Source organism: Alligator mississippiensis, chromosome 9 (assembly GCF_030867095.1).
Source record: "Alligator mississippiensis isolate rAllMis1 chromosome 9, rAllMis1, whole genome shotgun sequence".
Lineage (NCBI taxonomy): Eukaryota > Metazoa > Chordata > Crocodylia > Alligatoridae > Alligator > Alligator mississippiensis.
In genome coordinates this window covers 51502803-51523412 of record NC_081832.1, presented here as the reverse complement: position 1 = coordinate 51523412, position 20610 = coordinate 51502803, and the positions used below count along the sequence as shown (strand labels likewise).

Below are 20610 nucleotides of genomic sequence, written 5' to 3'. Positions count from 1 at the left end.
TATGCTCTAGATTTGATTATGATTGTAAACCTAATCCTATTAAATTTGAAATGGAGTTATTCAGTCACCTGTTAAAAATCAAATACTATCTCTACATGATGAAGTATGAAGATTCTTGGTTGTCTTTTTAAGAGATGCATGCTCTTTTAAGACTTACTTTTAAATAAAAAGTACACTGAATGCTACCAGAATTGCTGCTGCTGCTGTACTAGTGCAAGTGCACTCAATGATGCTGCTCTGGGCGCACCTGCTGCCATGGGCACTCAGGTGCCCAGTTATGCCTGTGGGCCTCATTGCAAGCTCTGTGCAGAGTTAACTATACAACCAGCTAGAAAAAGCAGCAGGGCAGCATCCTAGAGGGTACTGAGGCTGAGCTGGTAAGTATAGCATATAGAACTAGCCTGTGGGACCATGGGTAAATCACATCAGTGTGAGATGAGGTTGTATTTTTTTTAAACAAAGCACTTACTGGTATTTCTCTTGGGCTAGGATAAATCTCCTTCTCATATGCCTACACAGGAGGTGGGGAAATCTTAAGGTTTTTCCACTGAATCAAAACCATTTTCCCATAAACCAAGGTATGAAGCAGCAGGTCCAGGGAGACAAATTTATTTTAAGCTGTACTTTGATGGACACATTTATATTTTGCCCAACAACATGCAATTATAAGCTTGGATAATTTGTGGAATGGCTTAAGTCCTTTTAAGGGCACTGAAGTAGGTTCATTTAATTTTAAAATACTGCTTGTTTAGGAAAATAGGATTGAAAACAAAAAGGCAAAACATTATTTTTCAGAAAAAAACCCAGGAAAGGTCATCTCTTGCATAAGTGTGATGCCATCAGAAGCATTAAAGCCACTCACATTCACCCTTCTGCCTTCTCATTCAGTGGGTTAATAATGTCATGGAGTCCCCTTCAACAAAGACCTATCTAAAGTGTGATGCACATTGGCTAAGTACAGACTGTCAAAAGGCCCAGGGCTGAATCAATTCAGTCTTTGCAGGTTAGTCTAAACTGCAGAGATTAAACTGAGAAGCAAGTAAACAGACATTCACTTTTTATTCAAGAAATGCAGCCAAATGCCTGCAGCGGCCCAGGCCAGAAGCCAGGGTGGGGAGTGCAGAGGTGGGGGAGCACTAGAGCATAACTCCCAGCGTGCCAAAGGGAAGCTTTCAGGAGCAGTAACCCTTCTTCAGGGAATGAGAGAAGCTAAAAGTGTAACAGGATATCAGTGAAAATGTAAATAGGTAGAAGTTAGAAAGACAAACTAAGGGGGACAAACTAAGGGGGGGAAGCAGGCAGGGGAAAAAAAGTCCAAAGGGAGTGATAGAATACAAGGTCCTGTTACACTTTTAGCTTCTCTCATTCCTTGGAGTCTCAGACCAGCAGAGACTCCCTATGCCTGAAGAAGGGTGACTGAGCCCAAAAGCTTGCCTAAAACCTGTAAAACTTTTTTCCAGCTACTCAGTTGTTCTAATAAAAGATATCACTCAAAGAACCTTGCCTGCCTATGACCTTAGACCAACACTAGTACAACCAAAACCCCAGGTAATCTGTCTGCATTTTACCAGCTACAGCCTATCACCAGGGCTAGGGACAGACATTCAAAAAGCCTGAGCCTGAAATGATTCAATCGTTGCAGGTTAGTCTAACCTGGCTAGGCTAAATCAGTTTTGTAAGTGGACAGACGTCCCAGAAATGCAGGCACATGCCTGCAGTGGCTCAGGCTAGAAGCTGGGGGACATTAGAGCAGCCCTCCCTTCCTTCCACAGCATGGAGCTGAGGGGGGTGTGACCAGGCTCCAGCAGGTCACTGTGATCAGCCTAGCAGGGAATTGATAACAGTGTTTATCACCTCATTAAGAAAACAGAGGGACATTACCAGTTACTTGTTGATTCTGCCTGTTGATTCTACCTGTTGACTCAGCAGGACCGTAGCCAGCATGTAGTCTGTTGGCTAATACAAAGACACCTCCTCAGCAAGACAGAGGGGAGGGGGGAATTCCTACTTAGCAGGGAGTGGTGAAGGGGAGAGGTGGGGGAACAGCTTGCAGTCTGTGCCAGAGCTCCAGCCAGGGAGCAGAGGGGAGGGGCCAGCCCTGCTGTGGAACAGATAGCCCCTTGCAGCCCAGAGAGCATGCCAGGATGCTGGGGGTGTCTGGTTTATCTTAAAGTAGCAAAGGGTCTGGGACAGACATTGCATAAACTGATTTGACCCAAATCAGTTAAGTCTGATACTATACATTCGACCAGGTTTATCTCAACCTGGTTTCAGCCATTCTTAAACTGATTTATGTGCACTGAATATCTGTTCTGTTACAGGTTTAAACCAGTTTCTGATCACTTAAAACATGCAAGAAGACAAGTAAGGGGTGGGCTAATTTGTCCTGTCACTCGACAGCAGTGATTATCCCAAATAAAGTGCCACATAAATATGGCTACATTGCTTCTAGTTTAAGAAGCATCTTCACTAGGGAAGTGGGAAGTGTGCTAGCATGTCTCTCAGGAATGTAGCAAGTTCACCATGTAGATATGAAAATTTATTCCATTTTCATTAAATTATAGAGCAAGTAGAAGTGCATCACTGTTAGATGCAAGATGCCTATGAAGCAGTGAAAAGCAGTAACAAGCAGTGACCAGGACTTGAATATCACAAATGAGACCGGGGAGGAAGTAAAATCATGGTAAAGGCGAGAATTTTAACAGGAGCCCAATAATAATAAGTGCTCAACTCCCATTGAAATGTTTAGTGGAATTTGGGGATTTTGCTCCATTACACTCTGAAAATCCCTAATAAAATGGGACAACTTGACCTTCAAAGACCTTGAAAAACCTTTGGGAATTACTCTTCTGAAAGTAGCATGGGATTTAATTATGTAACACTTTTGATAGGAAGCCATAAAACACTGAAAACTAGCTAGAGTAATTAAAAGGCACCAACAATCTAAAGAGATTCTTGTCTGGGGAAGGATTATTACAGCAAAACAATGATGTAACCTGTTTTTTAGATTTTGTCTTTACCTAGTGAATCATATTAAACATAATTATAAACAATGCATTTTAAATTTAAACTTCTTTGTGATAAAAAAAAGAATTCACACAGGATATAAATTCTGTATGCATACATGATGGAAAATTTGTTGATACATTTCAATGGGAGTGACTAATAAAACCATTCTGCTCTAGACAGATTCTTACTGAGAGTTCATAGGTTCAATCTCTGGGTAGGGCTATTCATCAACATTAAATGTGTTGCAACACCACCTAGAAAAACTAAAACCTAGCCATGTCTTTCTGTAACACCATTGCTTACAAAAGATAAACTATGGGGTTGACTTTTTGACTTCATATCAGTGAGCAACTGAACAACTCTTTCAAGACTACACAAAATTGAACTTTTCCAGTTTGGGAATGTACTTGTTTAGCATTAAGAACACCCCAACACACATAATGGGAAATGGGGATGACAAAAGCTAGAGACAGAAGTTACACATAAACCGGTTTAAGTGATTAGAAACCGATTTAACCCTGTAATAGAACAGAAATTCAGTGCACATAAACCACTTTCAAAATGGCTGAAACTGGTTTAAACCTGGTTGAATGTAGTATATCAGACTTAACTGATTTAGGTCAAACCAGTTTATAGAACTTTTGTCCCAGACTCTTTCCTGGTTTAAGTTAGCTCACATTCCCTCAGCATCCCAGGATGCTTTACAGCCCTAGCTGTGCTGGGCTGTGCTGTCTGCTCAGGCAGAGCAGGGTTGGCCCCATTCCTCTTTTCCTTATCCAGAGCGCTATCATTGTTCCAGCTGGCTGAGAAGGGGTTGGGGTTGGGAGTAGGAGTAGGGGTAAGTGTAAGGGTAGAAAATCCTTCTCCCGAGTGCCCCGCTTGCTGCTTAAGTGGCACAAGTGGGGCGGGGGGCGAGGCCAGACGCCAGTAGCCTGAGAGGAAGGAGGAGGAGTTTAATCCCCCCTCCCACCCATCTCCTACTGGCATGGGACCCCAACCAGAGTCTTCCGGGTTTTCACCCTACTCACCACTTGAGCAGTGAGAGTTGGGGCATGGCCAGACCCTGGGCCTGGGCCTGAGGCGATGGGGGCATCACAGAGAAGCAGGACCTCCAGAGGTCCTCTAGTGTCTGGTCCAGCCCCTGCCTGAGCCCTGACCACACCCTCCCATATAAGGTTTGCTTGCAGTGCCCACAACAGAATACACCTGCCAGGGAGGCTCTGTACTGCTGGGGAAAAAAGCCACCACGGGCTTCTGCCTCCACTTTTCTCCCCCTGCCCCACAGCAGAGTCCAGCACTGCATCCCTCTATCTCACACTATTGCAAAACAAGTCTTTGAAGTAAGGGGCAGATTTTCTCCTCTCAGATGCACATATTTGTGTTTGAACCAGCTTAAAATTAGGATAACCATGAACAAGATGAAGTTGAATTATACAGTAGGGCTGTGCGAAGATTTGGGTGCCGATTCAATTCAGAGGAAATATGACCCTATTTGGTGGTCGAATCTCTGAATCCAGATCAAATCGGGAGACCAATAAAAAGGTCCGAATTGATTTGAAGCTCACCAAATTGACTTGGAAAAGATTCAGAGAGCTTTGGAGAGATTCGGAGATTTGGCCAGTCCCCATTCGCCACCGCAGGGAGATGGACCCGGACTCCATACCAGTAAGTAGGGGGCAGGGGAGGATGGAGAGGGGGGAGGGAACCATGGGGGAACCCCCACTAAGCCCCATCCCCTGCTTGCTCCCACAGCCCCCCTGAGTACCACTTGACCCCTGCCAACTCTCCCAGCCCCGTCAATGGCTGCCCTGCCCCAGCATCCTGGCTCTTTAAAAAGCCCCACACTCACCATCTCCTTCCGGGGAGGCAATCCCCACTGTCCCATGCTGCATGGGGGGCTTTGCCATGAGCCCCCATCCCCCACCCGCTCTCCCAGCCCCATCAACGGTTGCCCTGCCTGGCCCCAGTGAACCCGGCTCCTTAAAAAAAAAAAAAATGCCCCACACTCACTGGATGCTGCAGAGGCCATCAGGGCATCTTGTGGCACAGCCTCCCATGCAGCGTAGGATAATGGGGGGGGGGCAGTGGGGATCACCCCCTCCCCCCCCAGCCAGAATCAATGAGTGGAGGGCTTCTTTTTTTTTTTACTTTTTTTTTTTTGCTGGGAGCTGGGGCCGGGCGGGGCAGCCATTGACAGGGCTGAGAGAGCGGGCAGGGGATGGGGCCTGTTTGATTTGGAGATTCGGCCGCTTCAGTGGCAGCCAAATCTTCGAATCAGATTTTGCTGAATCAATTCAGGACAGTGATTCGAATCACCAAATCAAATCACGGTCCTCCAAATGGTCGAATCTGAACCCAAAGTGAACACTAGCCACTTCGCACAGGCTTATTATACAGCACTATGGAGGATAGTTAAATCAGACACAAGTTTGGATAAATAAAAGATGTGTCAATAGGATTAGAAAGCTGAGCTGTTTAATAAAAATTTACCTGTGAGATATACATGGTGTAAGTGATAAGGGCATTATTTGATAAGTTTTCTGGGTCCAGCATCACCAGTGTGAGTGGCTGGTAGTCTAATGGTTCACGTAGCTGGCTTGTGGACTGGGGTAGCAAGAAGAGGCACTGAAAAAAATCATGGGAGTTTTTAAGTTTGCTTTGTCAACTTTAAGGTTACACCCTAGCTAGAGGATACAGTGCTTTTTTAAGTACTTGTATAGGAGGTATACAACAGAGTAAACACAGACAGTCAAAAAATTTGAGGCTGAATTGATTCAGTCTTTGCAGGCTAGTCTAAACTGCAGGGATTGAACTGACAAACAAATGAACACACATTCACTTTTGATTCAGGTAATGCAGCCACATGCCTGCAGTGGCTCAAGCCAGAAGCCGGGGGTGCTAGAGCACATCTGCCAGCTGCTGCCAAAGGGGAAGGAAGAGAGGAAACCCTGCTGGACCAGAGGGGGCATGGCCAGGCACCAGCCCATGCTCTGCCTGGGCAGGGTAGGTAGTATCATTGAATTCATAAAAGCTTGAACAAGAAGAGCTCTTTCTCTGAAAATCTATAAACACGGCCTGGGCTGCCTGTTCACTTAGTCTTCCTGCTGCCCCACAGGTATCTGGGATTTGCAGTCCACAATCAGAGCAGCAGGACTCTGAGGGTTGCTTGTCACTTCCTCTTCCTGCTTCCAGGTCCCTCTGGGATTTGTGGTCCACAGTTGCAGGCAGCACTACGTTTTTAGGAGGGCAGGGCCAGTCTGTACTCAGGGGAAGGTGAGTTGAACCACCCTCCTTGGCCCTAGACTCAAACTGAGGTTTGCCTTGGGGGGTGGGAGGTTGGGGAGCAGTGAGCCAGCCCTCACTGCTCCAGATAGGGAGCAGAGGGGCGAGGCCAGCCATGCTTTCTGGAGCAGACAGCACAGTCTAGCCCAAGGCTGCAAAGCATGCTGGAATGTTGGGGGACTGTGATTTAACTTGAACCAGGAAGGGGTCTAGGACAGAAGTTTCATAAACTGGTTTGACCTAAATTACTTAAGTCTGATACTACATTCAACCAGGTTTATCTTAAACCAGTTTCAGCCATTTTGAAACTGGTTTATGTGCACTGAGCTTCTTTTCTGTTACAGGTTTAAACCAGTTTCTGATCACTTAAACCGGTTTATGTTTAACTTCTGTCTCTAGCCATAGTGCTCAGACTTTTTAGCATTGCTTTATACTGGGGTTGCGAAACTTCCAAGTGTCTGGGGAACTCAAGCACTGCAAGCCATATGCCATGCAGGCTGCACCAGGGCAAGCCACAGGCCCCCTGTGGTGCTCTGCGTGCATGCACAGCCATCTCAGGCCCTGCTGGCCATCCACCTCCTACTTTCCCCTCTCTCCCCCCTCCCCCTGCTGCAGCCCATACTTTTGCAGCCCCCAGATTTACCTCCCTCACTGCTCTGCACACCATACTGTCATGCCATCTGGGAAGGGGTAGGAAGGAGGAAGAAGAAGCCCAGAGACTCCGGGTGGTGTTGCAGCTGGAGTGACAGGGGAAGTAACTTAATCTCTCACAATCTGCATGTGGCCTATGAACTGCCAGTTGGACAGTATTACTTTAAAAAGAACTAAATTTCCTAACACGGGCATAGCCAACTAGAAGAGCATTTGGTTTGGGATGGTTGATTAGTATGCTAACACTGGCTTTATTTAAAAAAAATAAATAAAAAACATAGATAACCTTTTCCACATGTCTTTGGAGATACAATATCTATACAGTCCTACTAAAAACAATATTAAAAAGTGCTACATTTGAAATGCAAAATAATTCTAGTAAAAACATATTTTCATGTATTTTCATCAGCTCTGTAAGAGAACTCAGAGCTATCTAGATCTCAGTTGTTGATCTTTCCATTTCAAAATATACCACTGCTGCATCTATTGCAAAAGCTTTGACTAACAAAGAAAAGACTAATTCTGTTTATGCTAACAAAATGCAACTTTTCAACTTCAATAGTTAATTTGAGAGATTGTCATTTGTAATGTAGCATGACCCCAGTATCCATTCAGAAGTGGGAACTGATAGATAGATAGTGACCTATCTATCTATCTGTAGGTCTGTCTATAGGTCTATAGATAGATAAGATAGATATATGTATATTTTTGTTCTGTATGGAGATACTGAGACCGAGAGATATAAGTGACTTGCCACCCAGAAACCAAAGACCTCAGATCCAAATGTGGGTCTGGGTCTAGGTAAGTGATTAAAGTATTCAAGTTCTGGCCTTTGGTCTTCTCAAAGGCTTAAAAGGAGGGAAAAGTGATGAAGAATTCAGAATAGGTATTTGGATTGCATTTTCATATGAAAAGCCCAAATGTATTTCATGTTCATGGAGAGTATGTTATATATATATATATGGCCAGAACTTGAATACTTTAATCACTTATCTAGACCCAGACCAAAATTTGAATACTGAATTGACTGTCTTTTGAGGGACTCGTTTTCAGTGTTTGGTTCAAAGCTTATCCTTTTGTTTTCATTCCAGGCCTTATCCAAAATTCAAATTTTGTAAGATCTTGCAAATTTTATGAATTATCTGTCATTCAATGTAGACGTAACATGGTCCAATTAATAAATCCAAGGTCTGTTCTTTATGGGATGTAAGTCACTTATATCTCTGTCTCAACACCCCCATGCCAAACAGGAAAATAATACTTACCCTACTAAGGACAAAATCTGTATATGGACCCCATAAGGTTTTAACATAATCTTATATGAATTTGAAAACCAGATTTAGCTTCTGATCAAAAACTTAATCTCTATCCTATACCAGATAAAATATTTAAGTATAATTATTTATTTTCCAGTAAATATTTTACACTGTGCTTATACTATACTAAATGTATGTTGTACACTGCTTGGTCAGCATAAATACTTGGTCAGCATAAGTGAGATTGAATTAGAGTCCTTTATCTCCACTTGGAAATGAAATGACACCTTCCATATTGGGAAGACTGGCTTCAAAAGGTATCTGTAGAACTCAAAAGATAAACATGCCATGCACCATTTGTTTGGGTTTTCCTCAGAGTTTACTTTAAATGAAGTGTAAATATGGTTTTCCTAGGTAAACTGTTCACCTTAGGGAGTCATAAAAGCCACACTGGCCCAACATAATCATTGCAGACTGTCTGTTGAGAAGTATGAGCTGCCAAAAGTGTAAGGTACACACAGCTCAAATGAATGGTAATAAGTAGAATCCATAAAATAAATAAGACCTGTCTAGGGTATAATTTGCATTGTGGACAATTGAGTTTTACAGTTGTGCTCTGCTGTTTCTGAGGCAGCAGCATGATAAAATGAATCTTGTACCAGCTACATAACTGTGGGAGTCTCAGTTGCTAGGTGAACCAAGCATTTGCCTCTGTAGCACTAAGAGAATTGATGCCTTTAACAGGTTAGAAGTTGAGTCACCAACAAAATCATAAGAAATTGGAAATGAAGTGACATAGATTTCCCTGGTACTGACAGTCTCTGGAGAGCGTCTGTGCTCGGGACCTTTTCAGAAACAGGAACAAGGACGTGCTGTGTATGAATTGCATATACTGTACTGTATTTTGTATGACCATCTGTTTCCTGATGTTTCTTAGTGCAGCGGTTTCATCAGGCCCTTGGTCAGGAACATAACCCCCTATTATAACATTGTTTCTATTGGAAAATCAGATTCAACTTACATCGTTTCGACTTACAGCGCCTTTTCCAGGAATGTAACCTGCTGTAAGTGCGAGGACTGCTTGAACTTTAACAAGGAACAGAATTTTATATGTTGAGGTCCAAGCACATACGTGGTAGGAGATGTGTCCAGAACACATTGGTGTTCCTCTGTTTTAAAAAAATCTTCACACTCCTGAATGGATAGTGATCTATCTATCTATCTATCTATCTATCTATCTATCTATCTATCTATCTATCTATCTATCTATCTATCTATCTATCTATCTATCTATCTATCTATCTATCTATCTATCTATCTATCACTGGACCATAAGGCAATCTAAATTTCACATACACAGTGCTAGAAGATTGAGAGTTAATACACAATTAACAGAAGAGGAAATTGTCACATCTGTTCAATCAGTTTGTCCTACGAAAATATTCTAACAACAAACAACCACAAGTTCAAGTATTTCTTTGACTGAATTTGAAGAGATTTTTCAAATGAGAACTATGAAAAGCTGTGCAACTTTAGGTCACCAACATAATCTATGCTGTTTCGGTGATTGTATCAACAGTGAGACTAATGCAGTGATAAAGTACTTACAGGTGTGAAAGGGACACAAGGTCATTGAAGGAACCTTCTGGAACACTGGAAATGTCATTGCCATGAAGAGTTCTAGAACAGGTAAAAAGCAAGGTATCAGAACAATGCAGTGCTACGGTGGCGTTTCTGCCAGTTTGAAGAGTTAGCTTTGGAATGAAAACTGAACTGCCTCTTCTCCAGAGACCCCACTAGTGAAATCACCCACTAGAGCCCATGCTTGCTTATGTCCTATTCCATGTGATACTGATATAAAGAATTCTACCAATCATTAAAGCTGTTAAAATTAGCTTTTTATTTGAAAGGCACTCTTGCTCATTATTTCCTTTAAAAAGCATTGCTTCAAAATACCCGCAACTGCAGATCTTCATTCCTGCACATAATTCTGGCTGAAAACACAAAGGAAGGATGGGAGCAAAAAACAAGAATTGTGAAAGATGAAATTAAATATTGACTTTAATGGAACTCCAGGAGGGAGTTAAGGACCAATGTGGGCAGATATATTAGCAGTTTCAGGTCCCAAGTTCCCACATCAGTAATAGAAAATACCAATCTGTATAGATGGACACATTTACACTTCTAGGAAAAAAAAACTTGGAACTCAGCTGCTTGAAGTACTCTTCCTCAATAAACAAGGAAGCCAGCATATTTTGAGTTTGAACTGAGTTTAAACACAGTCTTTCCCAGAGGGTTTTCAGTTATTGCCCAGACCACTTGAACAGGCGTTTTATCAGCCACTCTAAGAACTATATCATTTTAAAATATATGTGCAGATGGGAGAATTTTCTGATTGTTTGATGAATGTGCTATTTGAATCCTTCAGGATAAACGGCATTACAATGAAAATGTCATTACTTACTATTACAGGTATATGTGGTTTATATTGAGATATTTATCAAAGATCCCAATCTGGTTGGACATTAGATGTTAAGTCCTATACAAAACAAACCAAAAAAAAAAAGAGCCAAGCCACCTCCTAAACAAGGGAGCTTATAACCTAATTGGAAAAGGTGACCCAAATGAGCATGAAAAGGAAAAGGAAATGAAGGTGAAAGTAGAAAAAGCCTCTATCTATGGCACTGCTTCAATGGTTCAATGTCTAAATACTTATTTTAAATGTATAACAGCGACTAGTAAATGTGCTGTACCCCCATCTTCATAAATCTTTAGTATTAATGGACTCCTTCCTTGAGGACCAAAAAGGGCTTTATATACCTTTCACATTAAAGGAGTCTGCTATAATCTTCTGTAACACTGTGCAGAACAGAAAGTTAGTATGTGTGTATTTTATAATAATGCTTCTACAGGACGTATTTCTTTTCTAATTTGTCCTGATATTTATGGTATACAGTGACTGCTTCCTATTTCTCACTGTGCTGGTTTATAGATGTTAGCTATGTTGCATGTAAAATTCACTTAAAAGAGCTATCTGTGCCCCTAGGGAGAAAACAGTATACCTAAATGAAAACAAACTGTCTCTTTTTACATCCTGCCCTTCCCATAGTAGCACTGGTGAAAAACCAACCATAGCCTGCAGCGCACCTTTAGAAAATGTTTGCTTATCATCCAACATTCACAATAACGCTATTCCAGGGCAATTCCTATCTTGTTGCCTTGCAAAGATTTGCAACAGAAGATTCATCAATAGCACACAGAGAGGCATACAATCCTTCCACCTGCACTCTTTGCTGCTTCAGGATCTTACAAATGAATAGCCTTGCGTTCTACTGCTTTGATGCTGAAACATCACTGGAAGAGTGTTAAGAGTTTGGCTCGCAAAGAATCACTTTTGGCATGAATAAACAGGGACAGACCTTTAATATTTACCTTGTCTGGAGGAATGAGCACACCAGTGCAGGGAACACATTAAAAATATTACAAATGAGCAGCTCATTACCTTGCAGTCCTTATATAAGAAATAGCTTTATTAGTGCGGAGACTGCAAGATGAGGCCTCCTTATAGCTTTAACTACTCAAAACCCAGAAGAGAATTAATTACCGTATTTAAATAAGAATGGCCTCCTTATGATGTTACATTCTGATCTCTGCCATTATTGTTAGGTACCTATGAGAGGTTTCCATCTCATTGGCCGGCAACACTGCAGTTCAAATAGAACCTTTAGAATGATTTCTGGTGGCATCTGAGTTCTCCTTATTTTGTAAATATTTGCATTTTGCTTCATTTCTGTGCAATACCATTGATCCCCTTTAGTAAGTTACAGGTAAGCTAGCAAATGACAGACAGATCCATTTAGTTAGGAAAAAGTTAAAAATCAACATTTTAAGATCTGGATTGCCAATGGGATGCTGTAAGTGTGTATTGGAAAGGCTGATGTATGTGTCATGGATACCAGAAAGCACATCTTAATAGAAAAATGATGTCAACAATATTAACACCTGGGTAACTAAAATGACAAAAACGTATTAAAGACAGGGGAACCACAATACAGAGCTCCATACTTCTCTGGAAAATATGTATTAAAGACTGGCACATTCTACATTAGGCAGTAATGTGGGCAGTTTCGACACGTGCACACAAGTCAAGATGATGGTTATGTTCTGGATCTGAACAGATCGCACACTATGGAAAACCATCCTTAATTAATAAAACTGAAAATCCAAATTTCTTTTTTTTCCCCCTACATGTGTGCGTTTACTAACTTTTTACAGGGTTCTTGAATAAGCAAAGATGACAAACACGTGTTTTTGTTTATTGTTCATTCCAGGTTCTCACGCATACGTCTGTTGTTTTATTTAGTTAGGTGGCAATGGCCGCAAGGGAATGTTAAGTCAGTAAACAATAAACTATTTTTCAGTGCATGGAAATGTTTCTTTTGGCCTTAACTGAAAATTTGGTTGAGCCTCTAATGGCTATAGAGCCCCAATTTTATAAAGACCAACAGACAAGCTTAACAGTAAAGATATGAGCAGTCCCATAAACCTCAGCTGGACCCTTCATATACTTAAAGCAGAGCACATGCATATGCACTTACAGTACTGGGGCCTGAGGAGGAAGGACAAAGGAAGCAGGAGAGAGAGAAGCAGAACCAGAGGCTCATGTAATTAGATCGTCCATTCATGGTTATTCTGCTTTTCAGATACATGTTTTCTGTTTATTGACAGAGCAAAGATAAGGAAAGCAGGAGGAATTGGGAAGACACTGGGTGCATGCATGAAAGGGGTCTGTTATCTTTAAAAGTAAGCATGGTTCAAGATGAGATATGTATGTACTTTTTATTAAAAAAATAAAATAAAAATTGAAAATGTGGAAATTGTTTTGCTGATGTTTTCTCTTTTAAATTCTCCTGAGAACATGGATAATAAATAAGTGACAATAACAGATTGCACACTGTCACTCGGAAGCACTTTTTCCCCTCCGGAGAATTGATTTTTAATAACAACGTAGATGACATGTGGCAAGAGTTGTAGCTGACACCAGAGTTTTGTAGGCCATAATAAATCAAATCAATCTGGAGGTTTCCAAATGTATAGAGCACAGACAGAGTCCCATTTGGGCTTCATTTCACTGGTGTTGTTCTGCACAGGACTGAGAGGGCTCAGTGTTATCTCCCTTGAAGCAGGAGGCTCTTTTAAGATTTGATTAAGCAAGTCTTCTAAGAAAGTCAAGAGCTAGCATCTGAGACTCTAAAATCTATCCTTTGCTTGTGTCACAGTCTAGGATAGCCTGCAGGAGCTAGTACAGAATTTAACTCAGCTACTAAACTCCCTGGAGTCATCAACAACTGAGAATAGAAACATGGCTAGGAGAACATTCCCAATGGTCAGAAAGGGCTTCCAGCAGTTATGAATCCAAGCACTCACCCTCAGCCACCTGAGCTTTTTACAATTTGCTGTGTAATAATATTTACTTCTTCTACAGCAATTCTGCAGCACAACACTCTCTGAGCACTTTGCAGCTACTCAGGGCCAAGAACCCACATTTCTAAATGAAGTAAATGAGATTTGCAGGTGCTCAGTACCTCTGAGAACCAGGCCTCACTTAATTAAGCCTCAGTATACCAGTGACATAGCTATGTATTAATCCCATTTTACAGATGAGGAAGCTGAGATACACTGATTAAATTTGCTCATGGTCTCATAGGAAATCTATGACATGGCTAAGAAACTGAGCCCAAATGCCCATAAATGTGCCTTAACATCAATCACCCCTGCTTCTTCTAATCCCCAAGTGAACCCATGAACACTGTCTGAAACCCTTACAACAACCAACTTCCAACCATTAATCTTTTTCATTTTCCCATTTTAGCTTTAATATTTGATGCCAAAAATGCAAGAATAACCATAAACCACAGGGGTTGGTGACCTTTTGCCAACAGTGGCCACAGTTTACAACCCAGCCCTCAGCATGGGCCACAAGTCTCTGCCCCTCTCCTCACTTTGGAGCAACCAATTGCCTGCACTTACCCTTACTGCTCATCCCTTCTGCAGTGAGAGTAAGCGCAGACATAGCAGAGCAGCATGGTCTATAACAAAAAGGAGTGCTGTGGAGGGGATGGCACAGAGAAGCTCTGTAAAACCAATCCCTTGTGCCAGATTGGACCTTCACAGACCAGATCTGGCCCTGGTCATAGGTTACTGGCCCCCAATATACAACACTAATCTATAAAGCACAGCACCAAAGTAAAGAAGAGACTATAATTTCTTCACTTCATCCCCAGTATGCTGCAGAATGCAAAAACCCACCAGGTAAATATACCAGAAGCTTGCATACAAGTAATGGGGAGCAGAAGACCGCAACTGGATTGCCTGAGGGACAAACAACAGAAGATGGAGCTTTTCAGTCCCAGGCTACTGTGTGGAATAGTTAGTTTGCTTTAAATTCACACACTAACTTATTTGCAATCACTTCCTTGTTTATGTAGAGTCTCTGCTAAAATGAATAAAAATAAAGGTACATACCTTTACTGCTCTCAAATTAAGCTTGAATGTCATATTGCTCCCTATGCAGAACTTATCAAAAAGGAAAAAAAAATACTGTCCTGGAAAGGCCTGTAACCTTATCACTCATTATCATTAGAAAAGTTTTGCTGATTGTTCCTGGTCTTCTCATTTGAATCCATACAACAAAGACAGTAAGAAAACAAAAGAAGAAAACTCTGTTTCCTTTCTATACACTATGCTGGTCACTTTTCATGGACTCCCAACAATTTTTCCAAACATTATACTCAAGCATTAAAAGCTGCTACAAATATTTAGTATTTTTGTAGTGTTACTTCTCCATGGAAGTAGTGGCTTTGCTTGGCACAAATAAGCTATACAATGACAGATAGAAAAGTAAGTGGTCTGTGTGGCTACAAATGGGCAGTCATATGTGTTCATTATGAAACAGTTTGAGGACCCCTCTTTTATAATGCCTAATTCATGATTATATATGGCTAATAAATAATTTACAATAATAAAAGAGGGGATAAATACAGGCTTATAGGTGGTGATAGTAAATCTCAGGTGCAGGACATCCTTTTAAATGAGGTAAGATCATAAGAATATACTCTAAACAGAAAAAAAAAAGTTTTTATTCCACGTTATAGCAAGGAAGCAGAGTAATAAAGTTCAAGTGACAAGCATTAAACTGGGGCAAGAGGAAGAGAGTTATGAATTGCTTGGCACAATAAAATTACAACACACATTGTAATGTCATTATCACATAGTGGATCCTCATTTATGTCTGATCTTAACACACCTGGAAGGTTTTCTTGTTTGTCACAGTAATTCATGGAGGTCAGAGGTAATGAATTGTGCAACAAAAAATGAAGGACACAACCTGCTGCTGTTGCCATTCTTTTCCTGATATTTGAATTTCCCCGCTGTTTCTTGTTTTCTACTGAGTACCAGGTAAACAAAATGTCTTGTGCGACAGAGCTATGGGACTTAAATTTAAAAAGAAGCTCACCTGCCTTCAGATTTCAGTAGGCCTAAAGTCACTACAGAGCCATGATTTCAATCCTACACTAGCCACAGTAGGTACAAGATGGCACCATAGTATGTATCATGTCCCAATGCGCTATAACATGACACACATAGACAGGCATCTTTGCAACTAACAGTTGCAGTTTGGAGGTAGACAGTTACCTCTAAATCTGCATTGTCACGCAGCTGGCCAGCTTAACCATTATACTGAAAAGAGCCGCCTTCCTGGAGTCAGCATTCCTGAGCATGACAGAACAGTCACATCTTGTGTTTCTCACAGCTGATAGCACTACAACCCTGATTAATAAGCTTAACTAATATCATTCCCCCCACCCTTCCCTTTTTCCCCCTTTAGTTTGTTTTGAATTATATTGGTTTCTGGGTACTTTACTTTTTCATACTTTCATAAAATTCTGTGGGGTTGAAAGCTTATATGGCTCGACAGAAGTTCAAGCTGTACTAAAAACCTAATTCCTTATCAGAGCAATATTCTATCTTTAACATTCTGAAGCATCCAATATCAAAATATATACAAATGCTATAATTCAATTAATTCTGTACGACCTATGGGAATAAATGGAGAGAAATGTATTCCTCTATTTAGTGGAGGCAGCTACCACTTTGTCTTCGGATAGAACCTGCTACTGAAAAAACATGCTATACGCCATCTCACAGAGACCCTTTTCTTGTTCATTCATATCCCCATAATAGCAAAGAGAGGGCATTCATCCTGGAAGTATATGGTTGCTCTTTGCTTATGGACAAGCTTAGTATTCACCTGCATCAATCAGTACAGGATGCATTGCATCTAAGTACAAGTACATTGAAGCTAATTGTGTGAAAATATTTATGGTGTACTGAATCAAGTAAAAGCCATCTGCTCATTAAAAACCCTGCTGTCATCTACAGCATCCTAATAAGCTGTAACCCAGACACATTGAATAAGTAATACTTACAGCACTCGAAGAGACTTGAGCCCATTAAATGCATGGACTGGAATGCACCGGAGTCTGTTATAGCTCAAGATCCTAGAAGAATCAGATAATGTGGTTGCAACATTATATTTTCTTTGATTATTTTGCTATTAATTCATTTAAAAAGCAGCATGGAAAGCCACCAACTTAAATAACTAGCGAAGCATCATTGTTTAATGCACCTGATAACATAGCGAACAGAAAATAGAACTGATGCCAAAACTTCCGATTACTTACAGTGTTGATAGCTGAGTCATGTTGCTGAAGGTGTAATTGGCCAACATGCTGATGCTGTTGTTGCTCAAGTCACTAAAGAAATACACACAGCAGATATGTCATTTATACAAATGACTTTAAATACAAGTCATTTAAAAATGTTAAATCAGACTCCAGAAGCAATTACTTTAAGCAATTTCAAAGCCAGCCATTATCAATTACCATCATCTTCCATAATCAGTGTTGGAAGAGTGCTAAAGCCAGTCACCTTGGACTATTTCTCAAAGATGCTATCCTAAATATTTTCAGGATGCAGAACAATGCTAATGCACAGGCACAAGAACTGGAAGGGGAAAAAAGATTCCAGGAGAGATGCAGAAGTAGAAAGATGAGGAAAAAAAGCTGCCCACTCAATTTATCTGGCTACCACTTCTATGTATGTGGTGTGTGTATATACTTTAGACATACGAACAGAGAACCCTTAAAGCAGGGATGTATAGATAACTGATTTTTCATTTTGATGGCTGAACTGAAAAAAAAAAACAAAAAAAGCTTTTTGGGGTTTTTCTCATGGTTTAAAAAAGTAAAACATTTTGTTTTTAGAAAGTCAAATAAAATGTTTAGACTATTTCAAAATATGCCCCAATTTCTTTTCTTATTTTTCTTTTTGCTCAAAACAGTGTGTCAAATATGACCAAATAAAACTATTCACAAACATTTCATTTCTGTCATGGGTGTAACAGGGTGAACAGAGTTTTTTTGGATCTGTTTTGAACCTACAAGCACAACTACTCCACTGCTCATAAATTAAAGTAAAAAAGGTTATGCTTATCTCCTTCATTTTCAGTGCCATGAGATCCAAAACAATTGCTTACAGCAGAGGTTCCCAAACTGTGGTCTGTGGACCACAACTGGTCCGCAAGCTCCAGTCAGGTGGTCCGCAGAAAGGTTGCAGAACAATTGAGAAAATTTGTATTTGGCCCTGCACTTGATTTATTTTTTCTCACAGAGGAGACTAAGCGGTCCGCCGAGACCCTCAGCAATTTTCAAGTGGTCCACAAAAAAAAAAGTTTGAGAACCACTGGCTTAGAGGATTCATATTTTCTGCCATGTTGATAGTCTTTCCAGCTGTAACTCAGTATTGTATGGATAAACCTGCCAATTCCAGCTGAAGCCACATTGTTTCACATTGATGCAACCGTTTTGAGAACAGCCAAAGGAAACGGTTGCTTACATGATAAGCTTCAAGAAATTAGTTCAAAAGCATAAATCTTTACATTTCACTAATGACACGTGATGGAGGGAATCATCAAATTTTATTGCCATTAAAACCATGAATTTCTTACATCAGTGTGAGGTGCCTGAAGCTGGACAGTCCCTTTGGTACAGCTGTTAAATGATTTCCTTCCAGGTATCTGAAAAATGTCACATTTTGATAATTAGGTAAAAATAGTAACAAGAACTTTTGCCCAATGAGACTGCATCACTTTAACATATGGTGACAGATAACATTTATCAAAACTTAAAAAACCCCACCCTGTTGGATTCTTTGACTCATTCTAAAAGTCTTCTCAAATCTTTTAGATTGGCATACCAAAGCTAACATTGTACACATTTAAAGCACCAGAGTAACTTGCCGGTGTTGTTTACTCGAGACATTTGAAGTGAATACAACAAAGACCTCTGACCTACAACAACCATGAAACAACATTTAGGCCTTCGTAAAAGATACTTGTAGAAGGAAGGAAAAAATTATGTGTTCTGTCCTTGCTATGAGGTTATATTTAATTGACATTTCTACTAGGAACTCCAAATGCTAATTGACCCCATTAAGACAGTTTCTGTCCTCTGACTGAGAATTTCTTGTAGAGGCAGAGTTCAAACAAATGCTCGTCTGATATGTTCCTTTGTTTCATATTTGTACATCAGAGCCTCATTTACTTCACCAGAACAAATTGTAACACTTGATTGTTTTCACCTCACATCTCATTTACATTTTTATGGAAGCATCTATTTCAGGATTCTTTTCCTTTATTTCTTCCTTTCTTTCGCAAAATGCAACAGAGGAAGAACTTCAGATCCTATCTAAACATTACACTTAAGGATTGATTAACCATTAATCGTGCCTTAAGTGGTCACCCAAGCACATGCTCAATCAATTAATGGTGTGATAAAAAGAGGAATAAATTACAAAGCTAGTCCACATATGTGTAATAATTAGGTAGCTGCTTCCTATCACACCATTAGTTGAATGTGTGGCCAGGGGCCCCTGTGACTAGAAGCCCTGTCAGCTGATCGAAGCTCCCGAGGGAAGAAGGGAGAGAGGGAGGGAGGAGGTGGGGGGAGGCATGCGTATCTCCAAGCCTAGGAGCTTCCAAATTACACTGGATCCCAGTCCTCATGGCTGGTAGCCCCTTGCACTGCCAATAACATTTGATGGGATCTAATTCACAATCCCACGATCATGCTTCCTGCCATGCATGTGTAGCATGGCAGGAAGCGCAACTGTGTGGATCGTGCATCAAATCCTATTGCATCTTTGCCTGCACATCTACAGGGGCCCTCAGAGACACGCATCAAAATTCAATGTCTAACACCTATTTCTATCTTTAAAAAAATTCAGTAAGCTTATTTGATATAATAGACAGTATACTGCATTTTAAGGTTAGTTACATTCATGGATCGTTTAAACAAGGGGATTGTGCAATAAACAACAACACAGGAGTTCAGTCTGTTCACTGAAATTTTCTCTGCACAGGAGTACATATCGATGTACATATTATATTGTCAAGTACATGACCTATTGAATTCACGGTGGAAGCGGGCTGTGCTGAGGCTCCTTAAACTCGCAGGTTCCAAACGCGCACCCCCCCCCCCCCTCCCCGGACAGGTGGAGGGACCCCACGTGCGACTTGCTCCTGATCAGCAGGGAGGCAAAAAAAAGTTATTTTTAATATGACATGGTTTTTCCCTTCTGACGCTGATTGGCCAAGGGGCCCCAGTGCCCCCATTGCTTACTACTGACCAGCAGGGAAGCAAAAATGGTGCCATGTTTAAAACCATGGTTTTTGCTTCTCTGCCAATCAGGAGTGAGCTGCAAGTGGGGCCCCTCCACCAATCAGTGGCTGGGGGGGAGGGGAGGCACATGGGGGAACCTGCAAGATTCAGGGAGCTACAACACAGCCCACTTGTGCTGTGAATTTGGTAGGGCCCTACACATGACAATATTTTAGCTCAAATGTTGAAATATTTATCTACACTAGAGAACATGCACAATCTTGAGAAAGTAATATCCCTTAACACTAATTTTGGGATATGATCAGAAACTCTCACATGTCAAGATATGAAGATATTTCAAATTGGTGTTATTCAATTACATTTTTGAATCTCTGCACAACAGCTGCATGTATATCCCATATATGTTGATACTCTTTTCTGAAATCAGGGCAACTTACTCTTTAACATAGCCATTAGAGGATCTAAAACATCTTCAATATTATAATCTCTTAGGAACAATTATACATGGCTTCACACTAGTGGCACTCCAGTAATCAATTAGCTCAGAGTCTGATAAAAGACATTAAAAATTCTACAATTTTGCCAGGACATCCCTTTTCAATGTCAATTAATTCTCTCCATGCTTAATCATAAGAAATTGCATGTCAATAACATGCCTAGCCACATCTGTG

At 40.8% G+C, this 20610-nt stretch overlaps 1 protein-coding gene across 5 annotated transcripts in view; it reads right to left on the bottom strand.

Moving 5' to 3' along the window:
• SLIT3 (slit guidance ligand 3) overlaps window positions 1-20610 on the bottom strand; it is a 964832-nt gene that overhangs the window by 139796 nt on the left and 804426 nt on the right. For all 5 annotated transcript variants that reach the window (XM_019487139.2, XM_019487141.2, XM_019487140.2 and 2 more), the window contains 4 exons: window positions 18268-18336; window positions 16943-17014; window positions 16688-16759; window positions 9807-9878 (listed from right to left, as the gene is read on the bottom strand). In XM_019487139.2, the coding sequence (XP_019342684.1) occupies window positions 9807-9878; window positions 16688-16759; window positions 16943-17014; window positions 18268-18336 (285 nt within the window). The remainder of the gene's footprint in view (window positions 1-9806; window positions 9879-16687; window positions 16760-16942; window positions 17015-18267; window positions 18337-20610) is intronic.